This window comes from Lutjanus erythropterus, chromosome 22 (genome assembly GCF_056507025.1).
Source record: "Lutjanus erythropterus isolate fLutEry1 chromosome 22, fLutEry1.hap2, whole genome shotgun sequence".
Taxonomy (NCBI): Eukaryota; Metazoa; Chordata; class Actinopteri; order Lutjaniformes; family Lutjanidae; genus Lutjanus; species Lutjanus erythropterus.
In genome coordinates, this window is record NC_139338.1 from 27,016,265 (window position 1) to 27,043,515 (window position 27,251).

At 41.1% G+C, this 27,251-nt stretch overlaps 2 protein-coding genes across 4 annotated transcripts in view; one reads left to right on the forward strand and one right to left on the reverse strand.

The window, feature by feature from the left end:
- Positions 1-4,959: 4,959 nt before the first annotated feature.
- kcnj8 (potassium inwardly rectifying channel subfamily J member 8) lies at positions 4,960-9,800 on the forward strand. The gene is made up of 6 exons (XM_084711310.1): positions 4,960-5,531; positions 6,682-6,830; positions 6,949-7,109; positions 7,356-7,495; positions 8,000-8,216; positions 8,691-9,800. Exons 1-6 carry the CDS (start codon positions 5,185-5,187, stop codon positions 8,940-8,942), a joined length of 1,266 nt encoding a protein of 421 aa, XP_084567436.1. The 5' UTR covers positions 4,960-5,184; the 3' UTR covers positions 8,943-9,800.
- A 5,713-nt stretch (positions 9,801-15,513) lies between these two features.
- The window catches only part of grip1 (glutamate receptor interacting protein 1), a 76,520-nt gene continuing 64,782 nt past the window's right edge, over positions 15,514-27,251 (reverse strand). For 2 of the 3 annotated variants that reach the window (XM_084711309.1, XM_084711308.1), the window contains exons 14-26: positions 25,227-25,307; positions 24,579-24,648; positions 23,535-23,680; positions 22,862-23,006; positions 21,910-22,049; positions 21,364-21,561; positions 20,383-20,536; positions 19,187-19,225; positions 18,801-18,912; positions 16,934-17,044; positions 16,708-16,824; positions 16,481-16,627; positions 15,514-16,163 (exon numbers count right to left, since the gene is read on the reverse strand). In XM_084711309.1, coding sequence (XP_084567435.1) covers positions 15,846-16,163; positions 16,481-16,627; positions 16,708-16,824; positions 16,934-17,044; positions 18,801-18,912; positions 19,187-19,225; positions 20,383-20,536; positions 21,364-21,561; positions 21,910-22,049; positions 22,862-23,006; positions 23,535-23,680; positions 24,579-24,648; positions 25,227-25,307 — 1,778 coding nt within the window. In that variant the 3' untranslated portion in view covers positions 15,514-15,845. Of the gene's footprint in view, positions 16,164-16,480; positions 16,628-16,707; positions 16,825-16,933; positions 17,045-18,018; positions 18,052-18,800; positions 18,913-19,186; positions 19,226-20,382; positions 20,537-21,363; positions 21,562-21,909; positions 22,050-22,861; positions 23,007-23,534; positions 23,681-24,578; positions 24,649-25,226; positions 25,308-27,251 lie in introns of all 3 variants that reach the window. The other variant, XM_084711307.1, reaches the window with a different exon arrangement.

A 27,251-nucleotide genomic window follows, 5' to 3' on the forward strand; every position in this document is an offset into this window, starting at 1 on the left:
GACGCTTCTCTGTGTATTTAATGGAAAACACACAGAAACACCGTCAGTCACCAGTTGATATGTTTGAAAACTTGAATCATTCAGTCAGCCAATAAAATACTGCCTTTTTTCTAGAAACGTCACATATAATTTAAATGATAAAAGAGTTACCAAGTCCATCAGTCACTTGATTTAATTTGCACATTTACAAACAACCCAGAGAAGTTTTTAATACCTTAAAGTACAAAGACAGAATTGGAATATACACCATCAGAGAAAACTAGGTCTGGAAATATCTTGTGATCTTGGACTGAGAATTCTGAACACATGAGGCTTTATTCGGACCAAATCAAGCGTTGCGGCAAAAACACCAGCAGCGGTCCTGCGGCGGAGAGTTTAAAAGAGGAAGAGGCTTTTGAAAAATGCAGTCTAATGTCACGCCGGTGTTCTCAACAACATTTTGTCACTTAAAAAAACAAGACGAGGTCTGAATAAAAAGTCATTTCCGATGACGAGATTGATTGACACTTTCTGTCAACGTATTAAAAGAGACGAAAATGTGAGTATGAGTTTGGATAGTCAAGAGAAACGCTTAGGTAAGGTATTTTGTCAGATTTTAGTCGACTAAAGTCTTTATTTAGGTGTCTGGCAGGTCTGTTTAGTGATTGGTTGATTGATCATTGACACTCACTGTATCTATGGACTTGGTCATTTATACTGCAGAGTTGTTTATCGAACAGTTTTAGACTGAGCTGAACTTTTAGGTTTTTATTATTGATTGAGCTCGAAAAGTCTTAGTCTTAGTTTGTTGAAAATATTTGTTTCATTTATTTTAAACTTGTGCACAACATGTATCAGTTTTATTATTCTTTAGCACTTGTATTATGCGATAATAATGAAGGGAGAAACTTGTATTTAAAATCCTTTTTTTAAATATCTGAATGTTGGCTTTGGCCAGTGTCTCTGTGCTCTGCAGACATCGATGCATTGTGCAGCGTCTCGCTGTAAAGAAATGAGAATAATTTAGACCCTGGTGTCGTGTACGTGCTACATGTTCATGTTAAGTTCTGCCACAGAAGTGAGACTGATAGAACCGACGCTGCTGTCGCATCAGACCAGAAGAAAAGGATCTCTTAAAGCTCCTGTTCCTGAATCCAGGATGAGGACTGGAAAGTGAATCGCTGTTCTGCAGAACAAGTGCGACAAAAAAAAAAAAAGGGAAATCAAAATTGGATGATTTCTGCAACTTGTGACACCAGAGAGGAGACGCCAGGAGGTCGACCTGTACGTCGATCTGCTCCAGAAAAGATCCACAAACATCTTGAATGCAACAGCTGAAATGACACTGAGAAGAAAAAGGGAACATCAAGAATGTTTGGGGCAAACGAGGCAAACAAGTTTAACGTAAAAAAGGTGGAAATATACCAGGAACAAATCCAGAATCTGCTGTTTCACACAAGCAAAATGCTTGATTGCTAATGCCATGTTTTGAAGTAGTTTCAGTCATTTTGGCGTCTGCACAAGCGTTTCATTTTATAGTAAAGTTGGGAAAAGATTTGTCCATTTATAAGACGTTGCAGGTAAAAACAGAAACAACTCATGACAACTGTACGGAGGTGAATTTTATATAATGTTGTCTGTTTAAATTATTTAAAGGCTTAAAGTTATGCATAATTAAAGGTAACAGGTGGGAGCCACAAGGCAAAGTTTAGTGCAAACAAACATGAGTTAAAAAGGCGTCCAGTTTACTTTCTGTCTGGTATTTTTCCACCTGGACTCAGTTCTATCAGTTGTATTTCTACGCCCACATTAGTACAAACACTGTAGGGTGTCATGGCTCAGGCTGAAGCCGGTGAACCCGCTGTCTGTCTGCAGTCATGCTTTGCTGAACTTATTATCTTCGGGGACAATAGACGACCCAACACGAGCTCCCAGTGACTCCAGAGATGGTCGACGGTTCAGTGAGGACCAGAGAGTGATTTCTTTTCCCGCGGTGAACGTGAGCAGGATTCAAAGACGACCTGTTGTAGCGCTTTTTATCCAGACTGTTTTGGTGCGAGTTGCCGGGTTTTTGGAGACACTGGAGAAGTAAACGGTACTGAGTTTGTGGTGCCATCAAGTTCTGTTACAACAAAATCCACCTAAAGTTCACTGATTAAGACGCGATGTCTCGTTTGTTCAGAGTGTAAACGACGCCGCTGTTAGTTTTTTCTGGAGGTAAAGTTTGAATAAAGAGCGGAGCGGCCTGTCAGACTCCTGCTGCTCCTGACAGCAGTGGACATATTAGTTTACAAAAGATACAAAAACTGTTTTTCTAGAATCACTCGTCCCGTCTCTGTGGGAGTGGTGCTATTGTCCCTTTGTATTATTGTGATCGATTTTACTTCACTTTGCTTTTAAATGAGATTTTGAAATGACTTTGTACTGTACAGACTAAATGCCAAATAGATTCTTTTGCAAGAACTTAAGATTTTTTATATATATATATATATAAATGTGCTTGCAGATGTTTCATCTCAACAAGTTTCCACATCAGTTTTTTTTTTCCAGCTCGGTGTTTTTTTTTTTTTCCTGTTAACAAAACTTATCCTGTGATTTATTTCACACTCAGCTGATTCATCCTGATAATCTGACCTCACCTTAACAATCACTTTTACAACTTCCACCTGCAGTTTATTCTCCGTTTTTTAACATCCACTTTAAAATGTTTAACTCTGATGTATGGAAGCTCATTTCTGCCAACGTGATGGAAAAAAAATACTTCTGAGAAATTTTGAGAAAAAAAAATCTCTTGCTCATGATTTTGAGATACTTAGTTTTTGAAAGTTTCTTGTCATTTTGAGAAAATTTCTCCTTATTTTAAGATTTTCATTTTGAGAAAAAAAAGTATTTTTATTTTAAGTAAGTATTTTAAGAAAGTTTCTTGTCATTTTGAGATGAACGTATTTTTTGTGAGTAAAGTTTCCTGTTATTTTGCAAATGAAAAGTCATTATTTTGAGACGCTGAAGTTTTGAAAAACAAATCTCATTACTTTGACATATTAACTTTTTTTTTGTCTCATCACATTGACAGAACTGTTTCTTCGCTGATGTCTCTGTCTCTCACGTCTTCGTCTTCTCCTCGCAGCTCCTCCTCCATCTTCTCTTCTCTTAATGACACAGAGTTCCTCCTTTTCTTTGATCCTCATTCAGCTGCCTTCTCTTTTTCTTTTCTTTCTTTTTTTTTTTTTGTCCTGGCTGCGAGTGTGTTTCATAAATCTTTGGTGTTTAGTTCACTGCATGTGTGTGTCTGCTGGACTCGTGTCTCATCGCAGCTTCTGTCTGAACTCAGAAGCTGCAGATCTCTGCCTTGTTCTTTCTTCACTTTGCATTTTTGTGCGTTTGGGACAAAAGATGGAAAAAGAAATTATTCCCATTTATTCCAGTTTGACAAGGAGGAGGACAGATTTAACTCATTTCAGGATTTTCAGTATTTTCACGTCACAGTTTATGCTGCGTTTCTTCTCAGAGCTTCTCTGTTTGATCTCGTGTCCCATCTTCAGTTTTGGGGAACAAACAAACGTAAAGAGACTTAAAGTTTTTCACAGGTGGACGTGTCGGTTAAGCAGGTCTGTAAACCTGCAGAAGGTTTGCATGTAACACAGAGTGAACATCACACTTTATCTATGCAGACAGTTTTATTTTCTTCTTTTTCATGAATGCACGTCAGACTGTTAACAAAATGCAACTTAAATACCAGATATCATTTTCACGAGTACAGGTCTGAATGATTTTTTAAATTCTAAATGTATGTAAGTGTACATTCTGTATATCCAAGAATTTTTAAACATATATATCAAAGTATTATTATGTGTGCCTAAATGTTTTTTACACTTGAAATGATAATAAAATGCTTTTGAGTGAAATGATTTTTTTTTTTCTTTCTTAATAAACCTGCAACACTTTGACTGATAAACAATATTTTACTAAATGGCGCCCCCTGCTGTCACATTTTTACATGAACAATTCAAAACTAATTCAATAAATCACTAAAAAGACTTTTATATCAAGAAGTCTGTCAAAAAAGACACATTTCTGGTTATTTAATAAACTTTGCATCATTAATATAGAAGTGAAATTGAATTGTAAGATTATTTATTGTTGTTATTGACTGTTCTAACATAAAAACAATAGAACTGGCTCTTAATTTAACCTCTGTTCTGTTTTCATTTTATATTTAAATGTATATTAAATTGACATTTTATTTGTTTAGTTTCCCTAGAGATTATTTTTACAGTTTCTTGTGGAATTTATAAATTATTGTCTACAGCTGACTGCACTGAGATTAAAACAACTTTCATTCATTCATGTTTGACTGGTTGGTCTGTTTTGTTCTGCTGTGGAACCATGAAGAACCTCTACAGTCCATCTTTGTCTCAGTGAAGACACTGGACATGTTTATTCAACTAACATAACTTTATTTACATATCAAGTAGAGACAACCTGAGATAACCTGCTGATTGGATCCATGGTGAGGCGTTCATAGACCGTAGGTTTTTAAAGGATCATTTTTTAAAATTTAAAATTATTCATATTGTCAGTGAGTTAGATTTTTTAAAAAAAAGGCAAAATATGATGTTAAGCTCTGTATATATGTGTGTGTGTGTGTGTGTGTGTGTGTGTGTGTGTGTGTGTGTGTGTGTGTGTGTGTGTCCTGGCAGCTTTATATTTTGTTAAACTGACAAACTGACGAGTCAGAACTGATTTTCTACTGAAAGAAAAGGATATTATTAAAGTCAAATTGAAAAAAAAAAATTTACGGTTAAATCAATAATGAAAATAATCATTAATCGCTGATGATATTTTGGGTCTATTTATACTTTTATTCTGTCATTCAGGTTGGAAAATGGTCTTTATATATTAAGTTTGATGTGGTTCGTTTGTCTTCAAGTGTGTTTTTCCGACGGTCCCTGAAGGCAGCAGCAGCCTGGTCTGAGCGGGTCTGGAGTCTGGAAGTTTTGGACTACGTCAACAGGAGAGAGGAGACCGTCCAGCCCTCAGAGGAGCAGCAGAGGCGGCGCACTGCTCCCAAACATCCCCAAATGTCCACAGGAGGAGACGAGTCTGTGCGTAACTGGACATGTTTGATCCGCGCGTAAAGACGCACTGAAGACGCACTAAAAAGAAACTTTAACGCAATTTTCTCTTTACCATCAGCAGCAGAAGATGTTGGCGAGAAAAAGCATCATCCCGGAGGAGTTCGGTCTCCCGGGACTCGCCTCCCGCATGCCCCGCAAGCCGGTGTTCAGGGACCGCGTGAACAAGGCGCGCTTCATCGCCAAGAACGGCTCGTGCAACCTGGCGCACAAGAACATCCGCGAGCAGGGCCGCTTCCTGCAGGACGTCTTCACCACGCTGGTCGACCTCAAGTGGCGCTTCACCCTCGTCATCTTCACCACCACCTTCGTCAGCAGCTGGCTGCTGTTCGCCATGAGCTGGTGGCTGGTGGCGTTTGCGCACGGAGACCTGGACCCGGAGCGGTGCAACGCGACGCACTGCGTCTCCAACGTCAAGTAAGAAACACCAGTAGAAATGAAAAAGAGATTTTAAGTGTGAAATTCAGGGTGTTTAAGTGTGTTTGATAAGACTTGAAACGAGTTTTTTGCGCTTATTAAAACTTTTCATCCATCCCCAAACCCCCCCACCCCTCCTCCTCTTCTTCTTCCTCTTCTTCTCTTCCTCCATTTTTAAAATCGACAGAGGAGGAGGTGATGAGGAGAAAGATATTAATGATGACAGGAAGTCAGGGAACTTCTGCTCTCATAACTTCAGGGGGAATAAAGTGAAGTTTGCAGGAGGCGGAGGGAGAGTTTGGCACCTCCTTCTTACTTTAGCTCACCAACCCTTTCCTCTTTTCCTTCCTTCCTTCCTTCTTTCCTTCCACCCCTCCTTCATGCCACCATTCTTCTTTTTCCCTCTCCTCAACAGAGGTGGAAAGCACATTTACTCAGCTACAGTTTTAAGGATAAAAGTCTGAAAAAGTCATACAGATTTAAAGGTCCAGTGTGAGAGATTTACTGGGAGTTATTGGCAGAAAATGTCAGAAATTATTTATAATCTCTAAAGTCGGGGCTTGACATTAAGATTTTACACTCACTTGCAGCACTTCAGAGTAAGTCGAGTCAGGCGCTGCCAGGATGGCGACGGCCAGAGACGCCACACTGAGAGCTTCACAATGACTACATTCATGTTTTAAACCGTCTGTGGTTTACTTTTGATATTTGAGTTTTCTGTTACTCATTGAGACGGCTGAAGCGTGGTTATATGAGGTTCTTATGGTCGACACATCCTCAGTTTGGAGAAGCAGCAGGAGGAACGGTGTAGGAAGCTGAGCAAACTGAAATCTGAACTATCCCTTTAAGCCTTCTGCATCACTTCCACACAAAATCTTTACTTAAAACACCTTAAACACGTCTTCTGTACCATGAAGCAGCTGCAGGGTTGATTCTTATTCTCATAACTGAACAGACAACCAAATATAAACAAGTGAGGCTTTAAATGGGAACAAATGTCACTGAGAAAAGGACTCAGAGTGATTTAAGATGAATTCACTAAACATCAGAAAGATTTAAAACTAAAATGTTCCCATTTGCTAAAAATATTCCACCAAAAATAACTTAATGTCAAGTCTCTTAAGCTTCTTTTAAACGTCTCTCTCCTCAGGTCGTTCACTTCAGCCTTCCTGTTCTCCATCGAGGTTCAGGTGACCATCGGCTTCGGAGGACGGATGATAACAGAACAGTGTCCGACCGCCATCACCGTCCTCATCATGCAGAACATCGTGGGACTCATCATCAACGCCGTCATGTTGGGTGAGACTTTGACACCGTTCACAGGTTCAGAGCAGCGTTCCTCTGCAGTATGGATGCAGTTTCCAGGTCTGGATGGAGTATGGAAAAATATTTGTTTGTCTGTTTGTCTCTCGCTCAGGTTGTATCTTCATGAAGACGGCTCAGTCGAACCGTCGAGCAGAGACTCTGATCTTCAGCCGTCACGCCGTGATCGCCGTCAGAAACAACCGCCTGTGTTTCATGATTCGTATCGGCGACCTGAGGAAGAGCATGATCATCGGAGCGACCATCAGGCTGCAGGTGTCTGTCCAGTTTATTCTCTCTATTTAACCTCTGAGCTGCAGTTTTACAAATCAAATCTGCTCTAAAACAAAGTTTTATTGTTGTTGCAGGATATTTTGATTGACAAAGTTTGTTTTTGTCTGTAAAACAAAAGTCTTTAACTGCAGATTTCAGTCTCCCACAATCCTTTATGTCCCCTTTAAAAGGTGCACAAATAAGATTCAGGTGAGCTGATGGTTAATTAGGTCTGTGCTTCATGTGCAGGTGGTGAGGAAGACGACCACACCGGAGGGCGAGGTGATCCCCATCCATCAGATCGACGTGCAGACAGAGAGCGCCGTGGCCAGTAACTGCCTGTTCCTCCTCGCCCCGCTCATCATCTGCCACGTCATCGACAAGAGCAGGTACAGAGACGCAGGAGCTGCTGAGGTGTGGGTGGAGCTAACAGCCGCATGCTGTCTGTCACCTCACAGCCCAAACAGGCAGGTTAAGACGGGAAACAAGATAATAACCATCAGGTTCATCATCATTTTCTCATAAAATACATAAAAACAGTTTGCCTGTTTGATCCACTGAAAAAATATTAAAAATGAAACTATGTAAGAAAGGAAAACCCAGTGCATCAATGTGAGGTGAGAGTCAGTCCTGCAGAATCATGATCGTGTGCAACTCACTACCTCCACCTGCTGGACAAACACAAACTTACAGGGAGCACAAATTATAATTGATGATAATTGGAAGAAAACATCAGCACATTTTTTACCAGAGAGTTTCTATCTTTCGTAGACGTGCAGTAGAATCAAAGTGAAACTGATAAAGTGTAACTGACACACACACACACATACACACACACACACACACACACACACACACAGGACTGTATAAACCCTGTGTTGTTTGTGTGTCAGCCCGCTGTACGACCTGTCGGCCATGGAGCTGCAGTGCAGCGACCTGGAGGTCATCGTCATCCTGGAGGGCGTCGTGGAGACGACCGGGATCACCACGCAGGCCCGCACCTCCTACGTCTCCGAGGAGATCCAGTGGGGTCACCGCTTCGTTCCCATAGTAACCGAGGAGGAGGGCGTGTACTCTGTGGACTACTCCAAGTTTGGTAACACAGTCAAGGTAAGAGTTGCACAAACTGAAGCCGTAAAATAAAAATAAAAATATGACTGATGTTTCTAACAATATCAAGCCATTGCAATATTTGCAGCATCCCTTCTTTAATCAGATCTTTCAGTTTATCCACTTTTTATTACAACGCTTTTTTTTTGATATGTGGTCAGACTCTTGGACAGAAAAAGTATATTTTTATTGCCAGGGCTGCAACTAACAGTTATTTGCAATTTGCCTATAAAATGTTAGAAAATGTCGATAAATTTTTCCTGAAACCCAAAGCGACGTCCTCAAATGTTCTGTTTTGTCCACAACTCAAAATTATTCAGTTTACAGTCAGAAAGGAGTAAAGAAACCAAAAAATATTCACATTTAACAAATGGATGGATTAAGGGATTATCAAAATAGTTGCCAATTAATTAAATAATTGCAAATAGCTGCAGCTGTATTTATTGCACTAATGTTGCGTTGTTTTTCTAGCAGGTAGCGACGCCGCGCTGCAGCGCCAGAGAACTGGACGAGAAGCCGTCCATCTTAATCCAGACTCTCCAGAAGAGCGAGCTGTCGCACCAGAACTCGCTGAGGAAGCGCAACTCCATGCGGCGCAACAACTCCATGCGTAAAGGCGCCGGGAGCAGCGGAAACCTGCGCAGGAACAACTCTGCGCTCGCCATGCCCAAAGTCCAGTTCTTCACCCCGGCCGAGGGAGGCCAGAGCCTGAACGCCGTCACCTGACATGAGGCCTGCCTCCTGCTGGCTGCCCTGCTCCTCCTGGTGGGAAGGAGGATCGTGGGCGTTGGTGTTTCTCCTGCTCTGATGGGACTCGTTGTGTTTCTGTTCCCTGCCTTATCTAGACTCGTCTCCCAGCACTTCTACTGTTAATGTTACCCCGTGTTTACCTGCGTGGAGTAATCAGCTTTTATTTTAGAATTAGCTGTTCAAACTGTCGACATCCTGCAGTTCAGCCTCACTGTTAAGAAAATATTTCTCTGCCAAAAGTCAAACATTTTTAAAACTTTTCATTAGTTCATTTTTTTTTGTATTTAACATCACAATAGAGAGGCGAAGCCCCTCCCCTTCCGGTGGACCACCAATGGGACCAAACTTTGGAAAAAATATGAACTGTAGTCCCTCTGAAAGCTAACATTAGCCACTGAAGCTATGATGTCTGTTTTCATACCAGGATTTAGTCACACAACAGCGGTTCTGACTCTGGCTTCTGACTTGCTGTTTGGGGGAGGGGCTTAGCAAAGGGTCAATTAGACACAGAATTTTAATGTTTTGGGGAGATATGCTTTCTTGTTAATTAATGTCACAGTTTAGCTACTAGTCGTGGTAACTTGTGGCAATCAATCACTGTACTGTACATGTGTATTTTTCACTTAATTTTGTCATTTGTGTCGTTTGAGAATAAATGCACTCTGAGTATCTGAACTGATCAAATGATCCCAGTGAGTTAAATCTGTTCATTTAGTGGTTAAACTACAAACAAACAATCATCTCTAGGTCTTCATCGGAGTCTAGAGTTCATACACATCGGTCTGTTGGATGGCCTTTATGCTTGAAAAATAAATTCATAATATTTCACCTGAAGATGAAGGGCTTCGCTTGTTTATTTTCAATGTTACAGCTTGGGGGGGAGGCTACACACAAAAAGATCAACGATCTGGATATTTTATTGAAAAACCCAAATAAATTAAGTGGAGAAAGAGATGAGATGTAAGCAGCAGTGTTGTGCATGTGGGGGTGGAAATGGGTGTGTGTATGAGTGCTGAAAATAAGGATTCAAACCCAAGCTAATATGCTAAGACGGCCATGAGGAATGGTGGCAGCAGCCCAGCCAGAGAGGGAAAGAGTCCAGGGAGAGCAGCCCTTTTATGCCCTCTGGCTCCTCCCAACTCTCAGGTGCAACCAGTCTCACTGACGACCCACCTAGTCTCTGGGTGAACAAAAGAAGACACATGGGTGGGTCGTCACATCAGTAATGTGTAATTTTCTTTTGTCCATATGTAGTGCACAAACACACCACTGTTCATGTTGAGTAGCTCCTGCTGTAGCTGCTTTCTGCCAGCAGACGTCATTTCCTGTTTTCCCTCCACACAGGTGCTGAATGTAAATCTATTTGCAGTGAACTGCTGATGTGAACTGTGTGGTTTCTGACAATTAATAATAATAAAATAATATTCCCAGTGTGCATTTTTTGAGAGTTTAAACTTTCCCAAAACCTTAATATATGTATGATGAAAACCTGCTGTGTTCAGATAAGTCTAAACTGACTTTTCAAACCAAGAAAATAATCAGTGTAACAGTTGTTGGCTCAACATGATATTTTAATGTCATTGAACCTGTTTTTTTTTTCCAGCACAACTGAATTACTCAGAATTTTATTCGTTTTTAATCATCAAAAAATAACCTCATCTTTTCAAATTCAGTCAACTTAAAATTTTAAGGCAGACTGCACAGTAACTTTTTAAAGTTAAAACAGATCGTTTATTTTTACAGTGTGTGTTTATTTTAAAAAACAAACATGGAGTCCAGTCCTCCCAGCAGGTCTTCATCTTTATTGTTGCTCAGTAGTCGTCCATACAAAGGGGGGTGGAGGAGAGCAGTGGAGCCCGACAGGACAAACACCAGGAACGTCATGCTACCAAAGTATTAAATTTGTACAAAAATACTTTACAACATCCCTGTTCCTTTAAAGAAAAATACAGTTTGGTTGGTTGGTGAAGCTACATGGAAACTAATCTGACCCACTATTTCAAATGGCAGTGCAATGCATGTGCGTGTGTGTGTGTGTGTGTGTGTATGTGTGTTTGTGTATGTGTGTGTGTGTGGGCGGACGTCTTGCTGAGGTGAATCACTAGAGTGCAAATCCCTGCAATGTTACACACTCACACACACACACACACACACACACACACACACACATATACAAACGCACACTCTAACACACACACACACACACACACACAGTTAATACATGCGCACAAACACAGTGTGTATGGCTTTAGATCTCACTCATCAACCCTCCTGAAGCCACGCCCCTCAAAGCTCTGTGGCTTTCTCCCATTGGTGGAACAGTTTGACTGGGCTAAGTGCTAAAATGCTAACAGTGCTAATCACCTGGCAAGGCTGTGTTTCTAGTTACTAGTTTATAGTCACCACATTAGCCAAAATGTGGTGAATGCTGACCACATGTTACTGAATTCTAGCTGTGTTAGCCTTATGCTAGCCATGTGCTAAATGAATACTAGTACTAGCCCAGTGTTATCTGTGAGCTAAACCAACTGTTGGCTCTGTGTTAGTCCTGTGTTAGCCTTGTTTTAGGTCGGTGCTACCCACATACTAGCTGTGTTAGCCCTGTGCTAAAACCTAGCTGTGTTATCTAGGTGTTAGCCCTATATTTCCAGTGTGCTAACAAAATATTAGCTGTTTACCATGTCTTAGGCGTATTCCAGATCTGTGCTAACCACATACTAGGCATATCAGCCTTGTTGCATGCTAACTTTATTTTGTCAATATTTATTGTGTGTTAGCTTTGTCTAATGTGTACTAACCATATACAAGCTGTGTTAGCCCTATGCTAACACCTAGGTGTGCTAGCTGTGCTTTACCTGTATGCTAAAGAAGTACAACCAATGTTTCCCAGATGCTACTCCTGTGTTAGCTGTGTGCTAACCAGATATTGGCAATGTTTCCCATATGTTAGCCCTGTGTTAGCCTGGCACTGGCCACAACATTAAATAACTCAGGTGTTGACCCTGCGTTAGCTGTGTGGTGACATAATACTAGCTAAGTTTACCAGCTGCAGTTCTGTGTTAGCGTGTGCTGACCACATGCTAGCTATGTTAACCAGGTGTTAGCCCTGCCCTAGGTGTGTGCTGACCAAATATTGGCTGTGTTTACTAGATATTAGCCCTATGGTAGCCTTGTGCTAGGTGTGTGCTGACATACACTGGCAATGTTAGCCAGGTACTGGTCCTAGGCTAGCCATGTGCTAACATCTATGTTGGCTAGATTCTTGTGTTAGCTGTGTGCTAACCATATATTTATGGGAAGCGTGTTTGCTAGGTGGTAACCATAACCAGTATTAGCCTTGTGCTATATGTGTTTACCCTATAGTAGCCACATGTTAGGCTTGTGCTAGCCCTGTGCTCAGTGTCTGCTAGCCACGTGCTAACTATATGCTAGCACTGTGCTTTAGATTCAAAGCATCAAAATTAACAAAGTTTGGGACAGAGTCAAACAGCCAATCCGAAGCACAGGACCTTTAGCAGAGAGCTACTGGTTGTCAAACTCAGGGAGGGTTTCTACTCGTCATTGACACTGAGGGAGGGTTCTGATTGGCCAGTTTAAATAGTGAGTTCAGACTGAGGTGAGAGCAGGAAGATGTTGACATCACTCCAAAATAAACATACACACATACACACGTGCACACTCACGCATACACACACACACACACACACACACACACACACACACACACACATTTACTGTCACAGGTTTCCTGTTTCATCAGGACTTTTTTCTCGTGTAACATCGTTGTTTTCGTGGTTATGAGGTGAAGGTTTTCGGGGTTCGATGGTTTCGATGTGAACAGCGATGGGACTGAACCGTTTTTTAATCTATTTTACATCTTTTCAGTTTCAGTCGCCAAACAAACAAACAGAGAAAACTGACAACAGTCAATCAAAAAACACACCGATCGATTAGCATAATAGATCACTGTTACTGGGGGGAGGGGTCAGGGAAGTTGGGGTGGGGGCATGCTTGGCTTCTTCCTGGGAACTGATTGGTTGGTTTGTGTGTTGAGGAGAACCAATCACAGAAAGGCAGGGAAGGTTCTTTTTTTCTGATTGGTTCCAGCCAATCAGCTGAATCTCTCAGAACTGTCGTCTGTTTGTCAGTCGTCCTGGCTGCCTATTGGTCGAGGGAAGAAGTAGGGGGCGGGGCAAAGCCAAGACGAGGAATTGAGGTGGGAGGGGCTTAACTGGCCTTGTGTTTAACACACACACGTAACATACAAACACACACACAGACACGCACACATACATACACACAGTGTGGCCAGTCCAACAGGTGTAAACAGTAGAAAAAGATTCTTATTGAACTGCTCAGTGTCGTCATCATCATCATCATCATCATCATCATCATCATCATCATCAACATCAACATGATTATTATTACTCTTTCAGTCTGCAGCTCGTTCATGGCACAGAACTAAAATCTTAACAGTAAACCCTCTGTCTTAATGTCCATGTCTTTAGGGATGCTCCGATCAGTACCAGCTGATAGTTATTGGAAATTACTTGATTTTTGAATTAATTGATTAAAAAAAAAAAAAAGTTAATCTCTCTGTGTTTGCCAAATCCATCATGGCATCAAAATACTTTTTCCCGATACTTTTGTTTGGCGAATCTAAATTTAGTAACTGTTGTAGAGTTTTCAATCATATCACATTCCTTTTGTTCACATTTCCCAGCAGTATGTCAGCTGTCATGGAATTGTAGATGGTCACTTTTCCATTTTTCTAAAGCATCAATCCACCAACTGAGGGATTTCTCGTCCACGTACATTTAAAAATTAATTCTCAGAATTTATTCTTGACCTTGAAAACAGGAGTTAAGGAAGCAAACTGTTCTGTAGCTTCAGCGCAGTTACTTTTATCTTTTGTGTTTTCAAGCTGTTTTCAAGGTCAATCCTGAACCTGAAGTTTTGATATAAATAAATTTAAACCTATTTGATCAAAGAAGAAGCAAACCAAACCATCAAAGCTTGACAGAACTCATTGTTATGGAGACATTTTGGTTGGCACATACACAGTATTGAGATTAAACACCCAGCCTTCATATCCACCACAGATACTCACATAAACCTCCTGTAACACCACCACCGCAGGGAGAACGCCACCTACACCAACAGTTCTGTTTGTCTAAATTAAATCTTAACAGTGCTGCCTTTGGGGAATGTAAATGGTTCAGTTAAATTTGTTCAAATAACTTGAAACGAGTCTCTAGGAGCTGTACTTGTACTGTTCTTGAAGACTTTTCACCCCACATCCGAAAGGCCTCTTCAGTTCAAACAGAATAATTTAGAGAACTGACGACTCTCAAGGTGTTAATGTCCACACGAGAAGTTAATTAAATGCCTAGAACTCTCCATTATTAGCCTGTTAGAACTGAAGAAGCCTTTCAGATGAGAGGTGAAACATCTTCAAGAACCTCAAGCAAGTCCAAGTTGCTTTTGAATAGCTCCAAGATGACTGAGAACCCTCACAGAATACCTGAAAGTAAATCTGACTGGATCTTTGGGGTTTCCTACCTATTTGCACAGTGAAGAGAACTGAAGCTTTGGGGCATTAAATAGTGACATCTCAGGGCTTGCAGAAAATTTGATGTGATACCATGCTACAACCTAACGGAGGATTATATTTTGGGTGTCTCAGAGTTTTGTAAATCTGCAGGATTACACAGCATGTCAGAATGCACCTTGTTGTGGTCTTATGGATCCCATCCTTTCCTCTCTAGCATGACCTACACCAAATCTTTACCTAACCTCAACCATATCTGATCTTAAACAACCATTGTCAATGTCATACTTACACGTAACCATCTAAAGACTTACACTTAACTGTAACTACCTTCAGTCTTATGCCTAAACCCAACCTTCTGGCCCAGTAAGACTTCTACCCATAACATTGGTGGGATCCATACTCGATGTGTCGGACTGGATGAGAGATAAATTTCTAAGCAAGTAGCAGCATGATATTTTAATATTTTGGACCAGTGAGGTTAAGACTTTGACATAAATCACAGTGGTGGGTTTTTCTTTTAAGTGTTGAAGAACAGAAACCAGTCAGTAATCACTACTGGTTTGGATGATCCCAATGACATCAGCCCTAGATATCCTGATCGGAGCATCCCTTATCTCCTTGGCAACCTGTCTGTCCATCAGCAGGTTCTGGATTCTGGAGTCCCATCAGTCTTTGTGCTGCTGTGGTTCTTGGCCAGTACAACCAGAAGCCATGGTTCTGGTTTGAGTAAAACCAGCTGGACTTTTAGAAGCAGTGGTCACGGCTCTGGCTTAGTACCCACGATTCGGTGACCAGTAAGACCACGAACAAGAACCATGTCTTGAACCAGTAAGACCATTGACTGTGGATCGGGCTTCAGTTGGACCAGTACCCATGGTTCTGTCACCACTAAGACAAGAGCCCATATGTCTTGGACCAGTAAGACAACTGACTCTAACAGAGGCTAACAGAACCAGTACCCATTAATCTTGGACCAGTTAGGCCAATTGCTCCAGTGGTTCCAGTTTGATCAGTAGTAATAGTTCTGGTTCCAGTGACACCAGTAGGACCAGTATGCAGAACTGGTTCAGGTGAAAAGGTGAGGAGTTGCTCCAGTCCATCAGTGTGCTTTCAGGCTGCTTTAGCAGTTCAAAGGTCAGACTTTAGTGGTCAAGGGTCAAAGTTCATCCAGAGGGTGTGTAGCACCATGGGGGGGTCCACTCTGAACCAGTTTGGACGGGTCTAAACCAGTTTAATTCAACTTTGTTGCATTGTTCTCCTTGTTGACCTCTCCAGTCCAGTCTTGTTAGAACTGGTTTAATCCAGTTTAATTGAGTTTTTGTCTGCTATAAGGATTTATTATTGACCTGCCCAACACCGACCCCAACCCCAAGCCCTGCCACCAGCCCATCTCCTGGTTGGGTCCACTTGATCGGACCGCCCTCCTCTCCCTGGCTACTGGAGAACTCTGACGGTCCCAGCTCGCTGCTCACTGGCTGAGGAGAGTGGCTGCTGTTGGTAGTGCCGTCAGTGTGATTGGCCAGCAGGGAGGAAGAGGAGGAGGAAGGGTTTCGGCTGATGACGAGCTCCAGACGGTTTGGAGACTCTGCGATCAGTGGAACAACAAGGCAGCAGTCAAAGTCCCTGGTCCGCACGTGGTTAATCTGGAAAACATGACAGAAATGGTTAACATCCTGAGGCTGGTGTCATTTTAAGCAGCCACAATAAGGTCCAGCTTCAAAAATACCCAAGTTAGCTTTAAGTTTAAGTCATGTGCCATCATCAAAATTTTAAAATTCTCCAACATTTTGGGTTATGAGCAAATATCTGAAGAACTAATGACATTCTCATCAGCCTCAGCTCTACTTTGTGTTTACTGCTAATTAATAAATGCTAGCCTGGTAGCATTGTCAAGGTGAGCATTATAGCTTGCCAATTTAAGGAGGTGTTAGCATGTCTGTAGGTGTTCATGTTTTTGTACCTGTAATATCCGGTCATAGGCTCGGAGGCCGCCATGCTCTGCTGGGCCTCCTGGTCGGATGTTGCTAACGTACACGCCGCGGTCCAACAGACCGTCAGAAACACTGAAACCAAAATCCTCCAGATCTGAAGCCTTCTCTAGAGTCAGCTACAAACACAGACAAACACTCCGTTAGGATCACAACAAGTAGATTAATGTCCAGACAGTGTCAAAGGGTAAAACGTCACCTTGTGGAGTTCCACAGGGTTCTGGTTTAGGATCTCATTCACTTCCTGCCTCATCTTCCTCATGGCAAAGGCTCGGCGCTGGGGGTCAGAGGGCAAGGTGTTGGACCGAGCTGTCACCTGAGGAAAGACAGGAATAATTCTTCAAAAGATATTACCATTTTTACGATATGACATAAAGTAACAGGTGTAACAGTCAGTTTTTAGGTCAGAGGTCAGCCCCTGTCACCTGTGGTCTGGAGTTGCTGCGTTCCTGGAAGCTCGCCTGGCGGCCCAGTGTGCTGCGCAGTGGGGTGGGGTCGTGGTTCAGACTGAGGCTGGAGCCCGACATGATGGTTGCCTGGAGACAGCCAGTCAAAAACATCCAATCAGAGACAGTCGCTCAAAAGCAATTTAGTTGGGTCCATCAAAAACGACCTTTGACCCCAGTTGCCATGATCACACCAGGACAGGACAGGTCTCTACTGATCTACTGTTGTTGCTCGAGAGAATCTACTGCTGTTAGTATTGACAGATTTCCAAATTAACAAAGGGGATCAACTGTTTTTTCTTCTGGCAGATTTGATCTCAATAAAAATATGAATGCAACACTTTTGTTTTTACTCCCGTTTTCATGACTTTAAATTAAAGATCTAAGACTTCTTCTAATCACATAAAAGGTTTATTTCTCTCATATTTTGTTCACAAACTTGTTTAAATCCATGTTAATGAGCACTTCTACTTTGTCAAGAAAATCCATAAGCCTTTTATGTGCACTGAAGAAGTCTTAGATTTTTACTCCAAGTCATGAAAAATGGGAGCAAAAGCAAAAGTGTTGCGTTTATATTTTTGTTGCTGTTTCTACAATAATCTAGTCCAGTATCTACTAATGTTTCTACTTTATGTTTGATGTCTATATTACTTTGAGTCAATATTTTGTCCAAGTCTTCTCACATCACTCAACAGATGCCCATTTCTCAGCCAATCAGAATCAAGGACTCATCAGACGCATGCATGACTTGACAGATCTGCTTCATGACTGGCAAAACAAAACTACCCATCAGGCCTTGCACAAGCTCTCCCAGCATGCCTTGCTCAAACTGCCATGCCCGGTGCAACATGACTCTGCCACGTGATTGGTCAGAAGCTGGCTGATGTCACTAAAATGTCACAATGACGTCACCATGGTCTGTAGCTTGCTGCTGGGGTGCAGTTAGAGTCACATTCAAAAACAGCTAACATGTCTGATGTTTCACGACGCTAAGACTCCAGTTACAGAGAGGAGAGAGAGGAGAGGACAGGGGGAGAGTTAGTAGAGGAGAGGAAGGAGGATACCAGAGTGAGGAGGTGCGCTTCCTTTCCAGACTCCTGGAAGAGAAGGAGTCATTGCTCTTTTCAGCTTAATTACTCCATTTTAAGGCTGCATTACCAACAAATGTAGTTCTTTCAGCTTGAGAAGAATGAATACTATTACTACCATTACCACTAAACTGCTTCTACCACTAGTTCTACTGCTGCTGCTGCTGCTGCTGCTATTTAGGGCTGGGCAATAATCCAATGTCATCATTTACCAAATTTAAAAGGAACCATATTGAAATGTGATCATATCGTGTTATTGTCCATATTGTCACGATTCCATGCAAACAGAAAACTAGTAATGCTCCCTAATAGTCGAGCAAATCATTGTGGACCATGTTTCCATTTGTCCGTTTGTTGCAGAGAAAAAAAAAGGGAGATGCACCTTGTCGGTAGGGGCAGGACGAAAGTATCAGCTGCAACAGACTTATTAATATGCGGCAGCTGCGCTTAACTGCAACGGCGGAGCGTTACTTAGCTAGCACAGGAGCTTTGGAGTGCCAGGGGGAGGACATTTTCAGGTAAAGGGGCAGGGGAGACCCAGAGGACAACTAATACGACTGCGCCAGCATTTAGGAAGAAAACACTTTTTTGTTTTGGTAAAAAAAAAAAAAAAAAAAAAAAAAATATGGTATCGATATAATATCAAAGCATTTCAAATTATACCCAGCCCTACACCTGCTACTCTTACTTATACTACAGCTACAGTTTATGACTACTGATTCTACCATTACTACCACAGTACTGACAGTACTACTCACCTCCAGCTCTCTGAGGATGCCGCTCTGGCCGCAAGTCTCCAGATCCTCCAGAGCCTGAGACCAGAAGTTCTCCTCCTGGTCTGGTTCTGTCCCATCATGCCCCACAGTGAACCTGGAGGGAAAGGTCAAAGGTCAGCCAATCAGAGAGCAGAACATCCTGATAGGGTCTCACACACACACAAACACACAGGAGGCGAGGGACTGGTGACGAACAGGTCATGCTGGTGTTTTGTTTTTGGGACATGTGCAGTGACAACATACACATCCATCAGGTGTACGTGTCAGTGAGGCGGGGGTCAAAGGTCACCGGGTGAGGGTTTCTGCTGGAGGTTAGAGGGGTGGCACAGGACTGTGTGAGGGTTAAAGGTCAAAGGTCAGTGTGGTACCTGCTGTCTGTGATTAGACCGCTGGGCAGATTACAGGCTCTGTAGACAGAGACATACTGCTGTTACTGCTGTTAGCTCGATGCTAGCAACTCCCACTGGCTTGAATAAGGACGGCTAAAGGGACAGTTCTGGCTTTTTGATGTGGGTCAGTTGGCAGTGTATTTACTACAATAGATAGAGGTTGATATGTCCCTAGTTTGGAGCAGCAGGACTGGTCAGAGTCCAAAGTCAGCAGTAAAGTATATTTAAGACACCTAAAACAAGGTGCAGCTAAAAAAGTCCATATTAGTTTAAGTATATGCTGTATTTAGAATATTTTGCCAGAAAAGTCTGTCTGATAGCAATATAGAGCACTAAATTTAAGATAATATTGACTGCTGACCCTGTCCACAGTGGTACTCCTGCTGATTCTCCAAACTGAATGTGTGTGTCGATCACCATCTACTGTAAGTAATACACTGACTGTGGATAAGTACGTCATACAACCCGTTTAAAAAAAACTTAAGTATCCGTTTAACTAGAAAATGGGGACATTTTGTAGAAATGTATTAATTTGAATCATTACTTCCCAATAAATCAAACAAATTCATTAAAACTCCTTTTTATTGTCTGCTTAAGCCCCAAAAGGATTCTCCAGTCCTGCACGAAAAATGTTACTTCAGTAAAAGTATGAGTATAATCAGCAGAATGTACTTAAAGTACTCTGTGCAGTCAAAGGTCCCCTGTGACTGTTCTACTATTAGATCATTAGAGGCTTGTGACTCATACATTCATGTAAAAGCAGGATTTTACTGTTGTAGTTGGTTGAGGTGGAGCTAATTTTGATTATTTTCATTATGGATTAATCTGCTGATTATTTTCTCTCTTAATCAATGTTCCTTTTATATTAGTCAGTTTCTTATTTACCGTTACTTTTGCAAAATAAGTTCTCATTTGTAAAAGTGTGTAGTTTTGTTGACATATCTTTTTATTTGTCTATATTTATCTGATTGTTTTGAATCAGTTCATTACTTGTCCAGTTTTTAAAGGTGTTATTGAAAGTTGTTGCAGTTTCTCTCAGAAATATTACATCTATTTAAATATTGTTAGATTTTTTTTTCTAACTTTTAACCACTGCTTTATAATGTCTTTAGTCGGCATTTTAACAGATATTAGTGAAACTATGAAATCAATTGATTAATTCTTCTTTCTCTCACCCTCCAAGCGGTGGGCGGTCCCAGTCGTCGTCACTCAGGCCCAGATCTGACAGTGGATTGGCTCTCTGGCGAGTGGAGGAAGATGATTGGCTGTTGGTTGTCTTGGCATTGCGCCACTCATGGAAACTGTACGGAGATGACTGAAATGGTGGAGCTACACACACACACACACACACACACACACAGAAATATATGATTACTACAGCTATTAGTAACAGTCCTGACTTAAAGGAGCAATATGTAGAAATACACAAACAATAACAGAAGTTACAGGATGGAATAGAAGTTTCACAGGACACAGCAGCTGTAGTGTTGCTGTATTTCAACTTAACATGTTTCCTTAATCTCTGATGACACATCATGGTAATTTTCTGATTTATTACAGTAAATATATTACAGATTTCTCCTTTAAAGTTCAATGGGAAACAGAATTTAGATGATGAATGGAAAAACCTGTGCAAGACGCAACATAAATCCACCAGTTCAGGGTTGGAAGAAGTTCTGTTGGAAAAGATTTAGCCTGCTTTTTTATCACTCCGAGAGTCAGGAGCAGGCTGCTCTACGTGCAGCAACCTTGCTGGCGGCCGTGTGGACATTTGGCTGCAGACCACACACACAATTTGGAGCGGTCCAAAGATCGAGCTATACTGGGACAAGCTTTATGAAGTCCTGAAAGAGACTCTTGGGTGTTTTAGCTTGGTAATCTGGCAGAGAAAACTAGAATAAGATAAGTACTTAACATTTTACTGGCTGCTGTAAGAAAGCAATTATTGGGAAATGCTATAGAAAGGCCTCCCTGCACAACAACAGAGGCTGGATCACGTTTTGTCCACTGGAGGGCACCCTGCAGGGCCCTTATCATGTTTTATCTGCCATCGGAGCACGGATGTATGAACTCCAACAGTGATGTCATTTTATTTTATTTTTTTGTTTAGTTATATGATTAAGAAAATACAATAAAAAGTGTCAGGTGTTTCCTACCCGGGGTGGTGAAGCTGCTGTCCATGTTGGATCCGTCCCAGGACTCCACGGCGCTGTCGACTGACGGCAGTGTGCTGAACGCTCTCTGGCCCGACAGAGGCGCGACCATGACAACAGGCTCCTCCTCTCCGTCCTGGTGCTCCTGGCCGAGCCCCGCCCCCAGGCCTGGACCAATCACACAGGACTTCGGGCTCGACACTAGAGAGAGAGAATGCGTTGTTATTTTGCCTGTGTTTACCTGTTATATTTATTGACATTTTGGCAAATTGGTTCCATTTAAAGACAAATATGACTGGATTGATGTGATGCACAAGAAAACTTATAAACATGATGATTGTCAGGTAACTTCTACAGTTTCTAAGATGCGTCTTTATTCTATGATTTCAGGTTTATCACATCCCTGCCGTCAGACTATGAGCTACAAATCCAGAAAAGATTCTGAATTATAAATTTAAGGTAAAATCCGAGAAATCTGAAAAGTTTCAGGGATCATTAATAAACTTCTGGAAAAACAATCCGGTGTGTGTATTAAGTGTGTGTCCGTACGTTCTCCCTGCTTCTTGATCTTCAGTGTGACCGTCTCTCCGGCTTGTTGCAGCAGACTGATGGCTTCACTCAGAGGTTTGCCCTTCAGACTGCTGCTGTTGATCGCCAGAATACGATCGCCAACGTGGATCGCACCAGTCCTGCAGCAGCACGCACACAAATACACACAGCCAGGGTTAGTTAGGGCATCACTGGGTTGTTAGCGTTTAAAAGCCAGGAAAATACAACACTTATGCCAGATCACGATACGATATCTAAATTCTAAAAGGATATCTAGTCTATATAATATGTACCTTGAATGTGAAAACCTACTAAACCTTCTCCTATTTCTGATTCCTGATTTAAAACATTATTTGAAACAGTTTCTCTGAACTTTAATTTCAATTTGCAACTTGAGTCCATTAAAAAATGAAAGGTCAATAATAACGTGTGTAACATTTACAAAAAAAATCAGAATAAAAATAAAAATAAAAGTAGATAAACGAATCATAAAGAAAATGATGCAAAAATGTAAAAAAAAAAAAAATGCTGAAAATATTATTTATCACTAACAGCAGGTGGCGACATTCTCCACTTCACCCTGAACACTTTCATCATTTATTCCTGCAGATCAACTTCAGTTTAACTAAAAGGAAAATTAACTAGCAGACAAGTTTTTATTTGAACTGGTTAGACAGGTTGTTTCAGTGTAAAATAAAATATGTGGGTTAGTCTTGTTTAAAACACTTTTAATGTTTGAAATGTTTCTGTTATTATTTTACTCTTGTTTTTAACTGTGAAGCACCTTTTGACTCTTTCTAAAAGTGTTACACTTATTAGATATTAATTATAGAAACAATTTCAGACTTCAGAAGAAACAGATATTTTAAAACAAAACTTTTCATCATTATATTTCCATATTTTTAATGTAAGAGAGTGTGTGCTTGTGTGTGTTGTGTTAACGTGTGTGTACCTCTCAGCCAGCCCTCCTTTGCTCAGTGAGGAGATGATGATGGGGTCAAAGGGCTCCTCGGTGCCTGAGATGGTGATTCCCAGCGGGCCTCCGTACCTCTGCAGCTCCACCGTGTAGATGATGCTGCCGGATACTTCCTGTTCGTCTAAAACGGTCAATAAAGATTCATTCAGCACTGAGTGAATGCTGAGTGACTGTGACCCAGATGTCTGGATGTAGCAATGAAGCAATAAAGCACAAAAATGTAGGATGGGTTTATTATTATTATTATTATTTTTTATTATTTTTTATTTATTTTTTTTTACACCTCCTGGCACCTGATTTACTGAAGGGAAAAAGATCATTTAACACTATTTGCTGCCCAATAAAAGAACGTTTTAATTAAGGTGAACATAAAAATTATTCTTAAATCTGGAATATTTATTCAGCTTTACTGCTGAAGCACAAAACAGATCATCATATATCAGTCTGGTAGACATCACCCAAGCCAACATCATACACATCACTTCAGACACCATGTTTGTTTGTCTTCGTTTCTAGAAATCAGCACCTAGCACTTTCTTTCCAGTGGCATTATGCACGTTGCTGGTTGAGTCAAAACTTTATGACACTATAATTGTGTGATGTGACACAGTGAGCACCTGAACAGACAGAAACACTGAAGACTTTAAACCTGAGTTGTCTTCGTCTTTTCTGATCTTCAGTTTGACGAGCTCCTCGCACTGCTGCAGGATCTGAACAGCTTCCTCCATGGAGCAGTTCTCCACCCGGATGTTATCGATGGCCAGCAGCTTGTCTCCCAACTCCAACGTCCCCGTCCTGAAAGAAACAAACAAACAAGAGCACAGAAATGTTATCTGACAGTTTAATCTTCCATATACAGTGCACTGTTCCTTTACTGTAAAATATAACACGTACAGTGACCAGATGCTTCCTGCTGATGAGCCAACAGAAACTCTTTAACTCACATTTTCTGCTTCACACTTCAAAACACATGACCTATAAAACACAACACACACACACTGACCTGGACTGTTAGCCTAATTAACCAACCAACTACAGTCAGCTGACCGAGCTCCAACACAGATGACTCTCTACTGTTACAGTGGTGGAAAGTAACTAAGTACAATTACTCAAGTACTGGTACCTTGGAGGGCTCTAGATAAAATTCTTGGAGTATAAAAAGTTTCTCAGTAGAACGTTCTTGGTAGGTTCTAGATAGGCTCTTGCTAGCACCCTTAGAAGGTTGAGAGGTTCAGCATAGAACCCCCAGAAAGGGTTCTAGGTCTAACCATTACATCTTACAAGGGTTCTCTTTAGAACATCTTATAGTTGGTTCTGGGTGAAACCTTCCACAGATGGGACAGCCCTTCATGTTGGGCTCTTGGTGGCATTTTCTGTGATTCTCTCTAAGTCAAACCTTTATAAAAGGTTCTGCCAGGAACCAACAAGGGTTCTATGAAGTTCCAGCTCTAGTTTGTGGGACTTTGGTGAATTCAAACAAATCTTTTAAAACATCGAAGTCGCAATAACAAAGAAGCTAACTGATCGAGGCAGCGGTAGACCAGAACCTCCTGTGTTCTGTGAGGTAAATTAAAAATTTGTATGATTTAACGGTGGTTTCTTGTCAGATACTGTAGTGTGTGTGTGTGTGTGTGTGTGTGTGTGTGTGTGTGTGTGTGTGTGTGTGTGTGTGTGTGTGTGTGTGTGTGTGTACCTGTGTGCGACGCTGCCTTTCTTGATGTCAGAGATGATCAGAGGATCCCCTGGTTTCCTGTTGGACGGAGCTGAAGACACGCAGACGGACACAGACACAGACAGACGGACAGACGGGTTAGAGATAATTTCAGACAGAAAAACAGGTTCAAACAGAAAACAGTGAATAATTTAGTTTGTTTACTCCACTCTGATCCATAATGATTAAATGTTAAAAAGAAGAATGAAATCAAAGCAGGTAATGTAATATTGAACTGACAAATGTGAATCACAGCACGAGGAGGTCCAGACCTGAATATATTATGATGAAATCACTCATTCAAAATAAAACTTTTATGTCACACATGTATCCACATGATGTAAGACCAAGTTAAAAATATATTTCAATAACAAAACTAGAATTTGCATATTTCAAAACGCTAAATTTCCCACAATTAAAAATAAAAGATCCATAGTTAATAATACATACATATATTCATATATTATAAAATAATCTTTATTTATACAGCACTTTTCAAAACAGAGTTAAGTTAAAAAATTAAGATAAAATAATTTGCAGCAGGATTGCAGCGCTCAAGTGCAGATGAATCCACATGACAAATAAAGCAGAACGTTTCTCTTCTGTTCATGTTCTGATGTTTGTACTTACAGCTGATGGTGATTCCCAGCTCCACTCCCGGTTTCTTCGGGAGCTTCACATGAAACGTTCCTGAACTGGGGATGACCGACTCTGAGAGACACAAACACAGACAGAGTGAGGGAGAGAGAGCAGGTTCTTCACCTCGCTGTGGAAACATAAAGTTTAAAGAGGAACAGAGGTTCCACTCTCAAGATGATCTCAGTCACAGTGTTTGAAATATGATGTACTTAAAGATAAATCCTCCAGGGAGTTTAAACTTTTTTATTTTCTCCTCAGTGTGTCTGCCTGCTGAACAAACAATAAACTGAAACACTGACGGGATGCAGAACAGACACTCTGAGAAATAAAGGTTCCAGAGGGGTTTTTACCTGAAGGGCTACGGTTCTACCCAGGAAGAGTTCTTCAAGGATGATTGAAATGCTTGAAGAACTCTTTCATCAAGGGTTCTTTATACCACAATATAAAAGTGTTCTCAGTAGAAACCTCCTGGAAGGGTTCTAAATAAAAACCCCTGGAATATGCAAACTTTCTTTCCAGAACCTCCGAGGTGGGTTCCAGGTAAAAAACCTTGGAATATAAGAGGGTCTCAGTAGAACCCCCTGAATGGATTGTAGTTAAAACCATTGCAATATAAAAAGATTCTAAGTAGAACCTCCTGGGTAGGTTCTAGGGTTACTCAGTAGAACTCACTATGTGGGTTCTAGATAAAACCCTTGGACTTTAAAAAAGGTTCTTGGCAGAACCTCCTAAGTGGGTTCTTGTTCAAACCTTTAGAATATATAATGGTTATCTGTAGAACCACGTGGTTGGGTTCTTGTTAGCACTGTTAGAAGGTGAAATGGTATATTATGCCCAGAGGGCATCCTGGGTGGAACAATTACACGAGAAAAGGGTTCTCTGCAGAACCTCTCATAGGGGATTCTGGGTGAAACCTTCCACAGATGGTTCTAGATGTAACCCTTTATGTTGGGTTCTTGGTAGAAATCTCTGAAAGTATTCCAAGTGGAACATTTATAAAAGTTCTACCAGGACCCAAAAAAAGTTTCTAACCTTTATGGTTCTAGTGAGCACCTTTGTTTCTCAGAGTGTCACTCGATTTTAAAGTGTTTTTTTTTTCTTTATTTTAAATTGATGCTATTTTTGTGGTAATTTTTCTGCGACTGTTTTTCATGAATAGAGTTCTACATTTTTCCAACAGAGTTTTGTTTTGCTCGGTTCTTTCTCTGTGAATGAGAAGAACAGCTGAACCCAAGAGGGTTCTGCCACCAGGCGAGTGTTCTGCTTGTTCTGGTCGTCTGGTTGTTGCTGTATCCTGTGATTAGCATCACTCATATCTCAAACAGTAACTCATCCTCTGAGTCTGTGACTCACTAATGACAACACGTTGTGTTGTATTATCCAGCTCAGGCGTAGGTGGTTATTTATATCAGCCGGAGGACGTTCCGCTGACACAGAGTCCGACAGAATACAGAGAGACAGATTTAAACACAAACTATCAGCCAAAACAGGACGACACAGACACCAGACTGTCGCTTCGTCTCACAGCAGGTTAAATTTCATGTTGACATCTTGATCATTGTATTTTGTATCGGTACATTTTCACATTACACATTCTGTACTCAAGAAGAAAAGTAAAGGTACCTGTGTAAAAAAAAAGACTAAAAGTAGAAGAACAGATTCAACTTGTTTACTGCAGTAAAAGTGAAAAAGTTCAGGCTCTGAAATGTCCTCAAACTATAAAAGTAAAACATTGTCCTCTGAAGGACATTTCTACTGACTGTTTCTGTGCAACGTTAACTGAACCTCAACTTTTCTGCACCACAGTCTCCCTCTCCGTTTCTCTGTTTCATCTTGTCACGCCTTACGTCAGTTTCTTCCTATTTCTGCTGTTTTTTTGTTACCTGACAAACAACTACAGATTAAAATGAGCATTTTTGGTATAATTCAGCATGTTTTCACCTTGTATTTTCATACTGATGTTTATTAATGTGCACTTTCTCTGACAAATAAACAAATAAAGTTAGTAAAGTATAT

Bases quoted from the DNA above. Each gene is read 5' to 3' on its own strand.
- kcnj8 (XM_084711310.1), top strand. From the start codon at position 5,185: ATGTTGGCGAGAAAAAGCATCATCCCGGAGGAGTTCGGTCTCCCGGGA. The intron at 7,110-7,355 runs GTGTCTGTCCAG...CTTCATGTGCAG, and splicing joins GAGCGACCATCAGGCTGCAG to GTGGTGAGGAAGACGACCAC. The intron at 7,496-7,999 runs GTACAGAGACGC...TTTGTGTGTCAG, and splicing joins CACGTCATCGACAAGAGCAG to CCCGCTGTACGACCTGTCGG.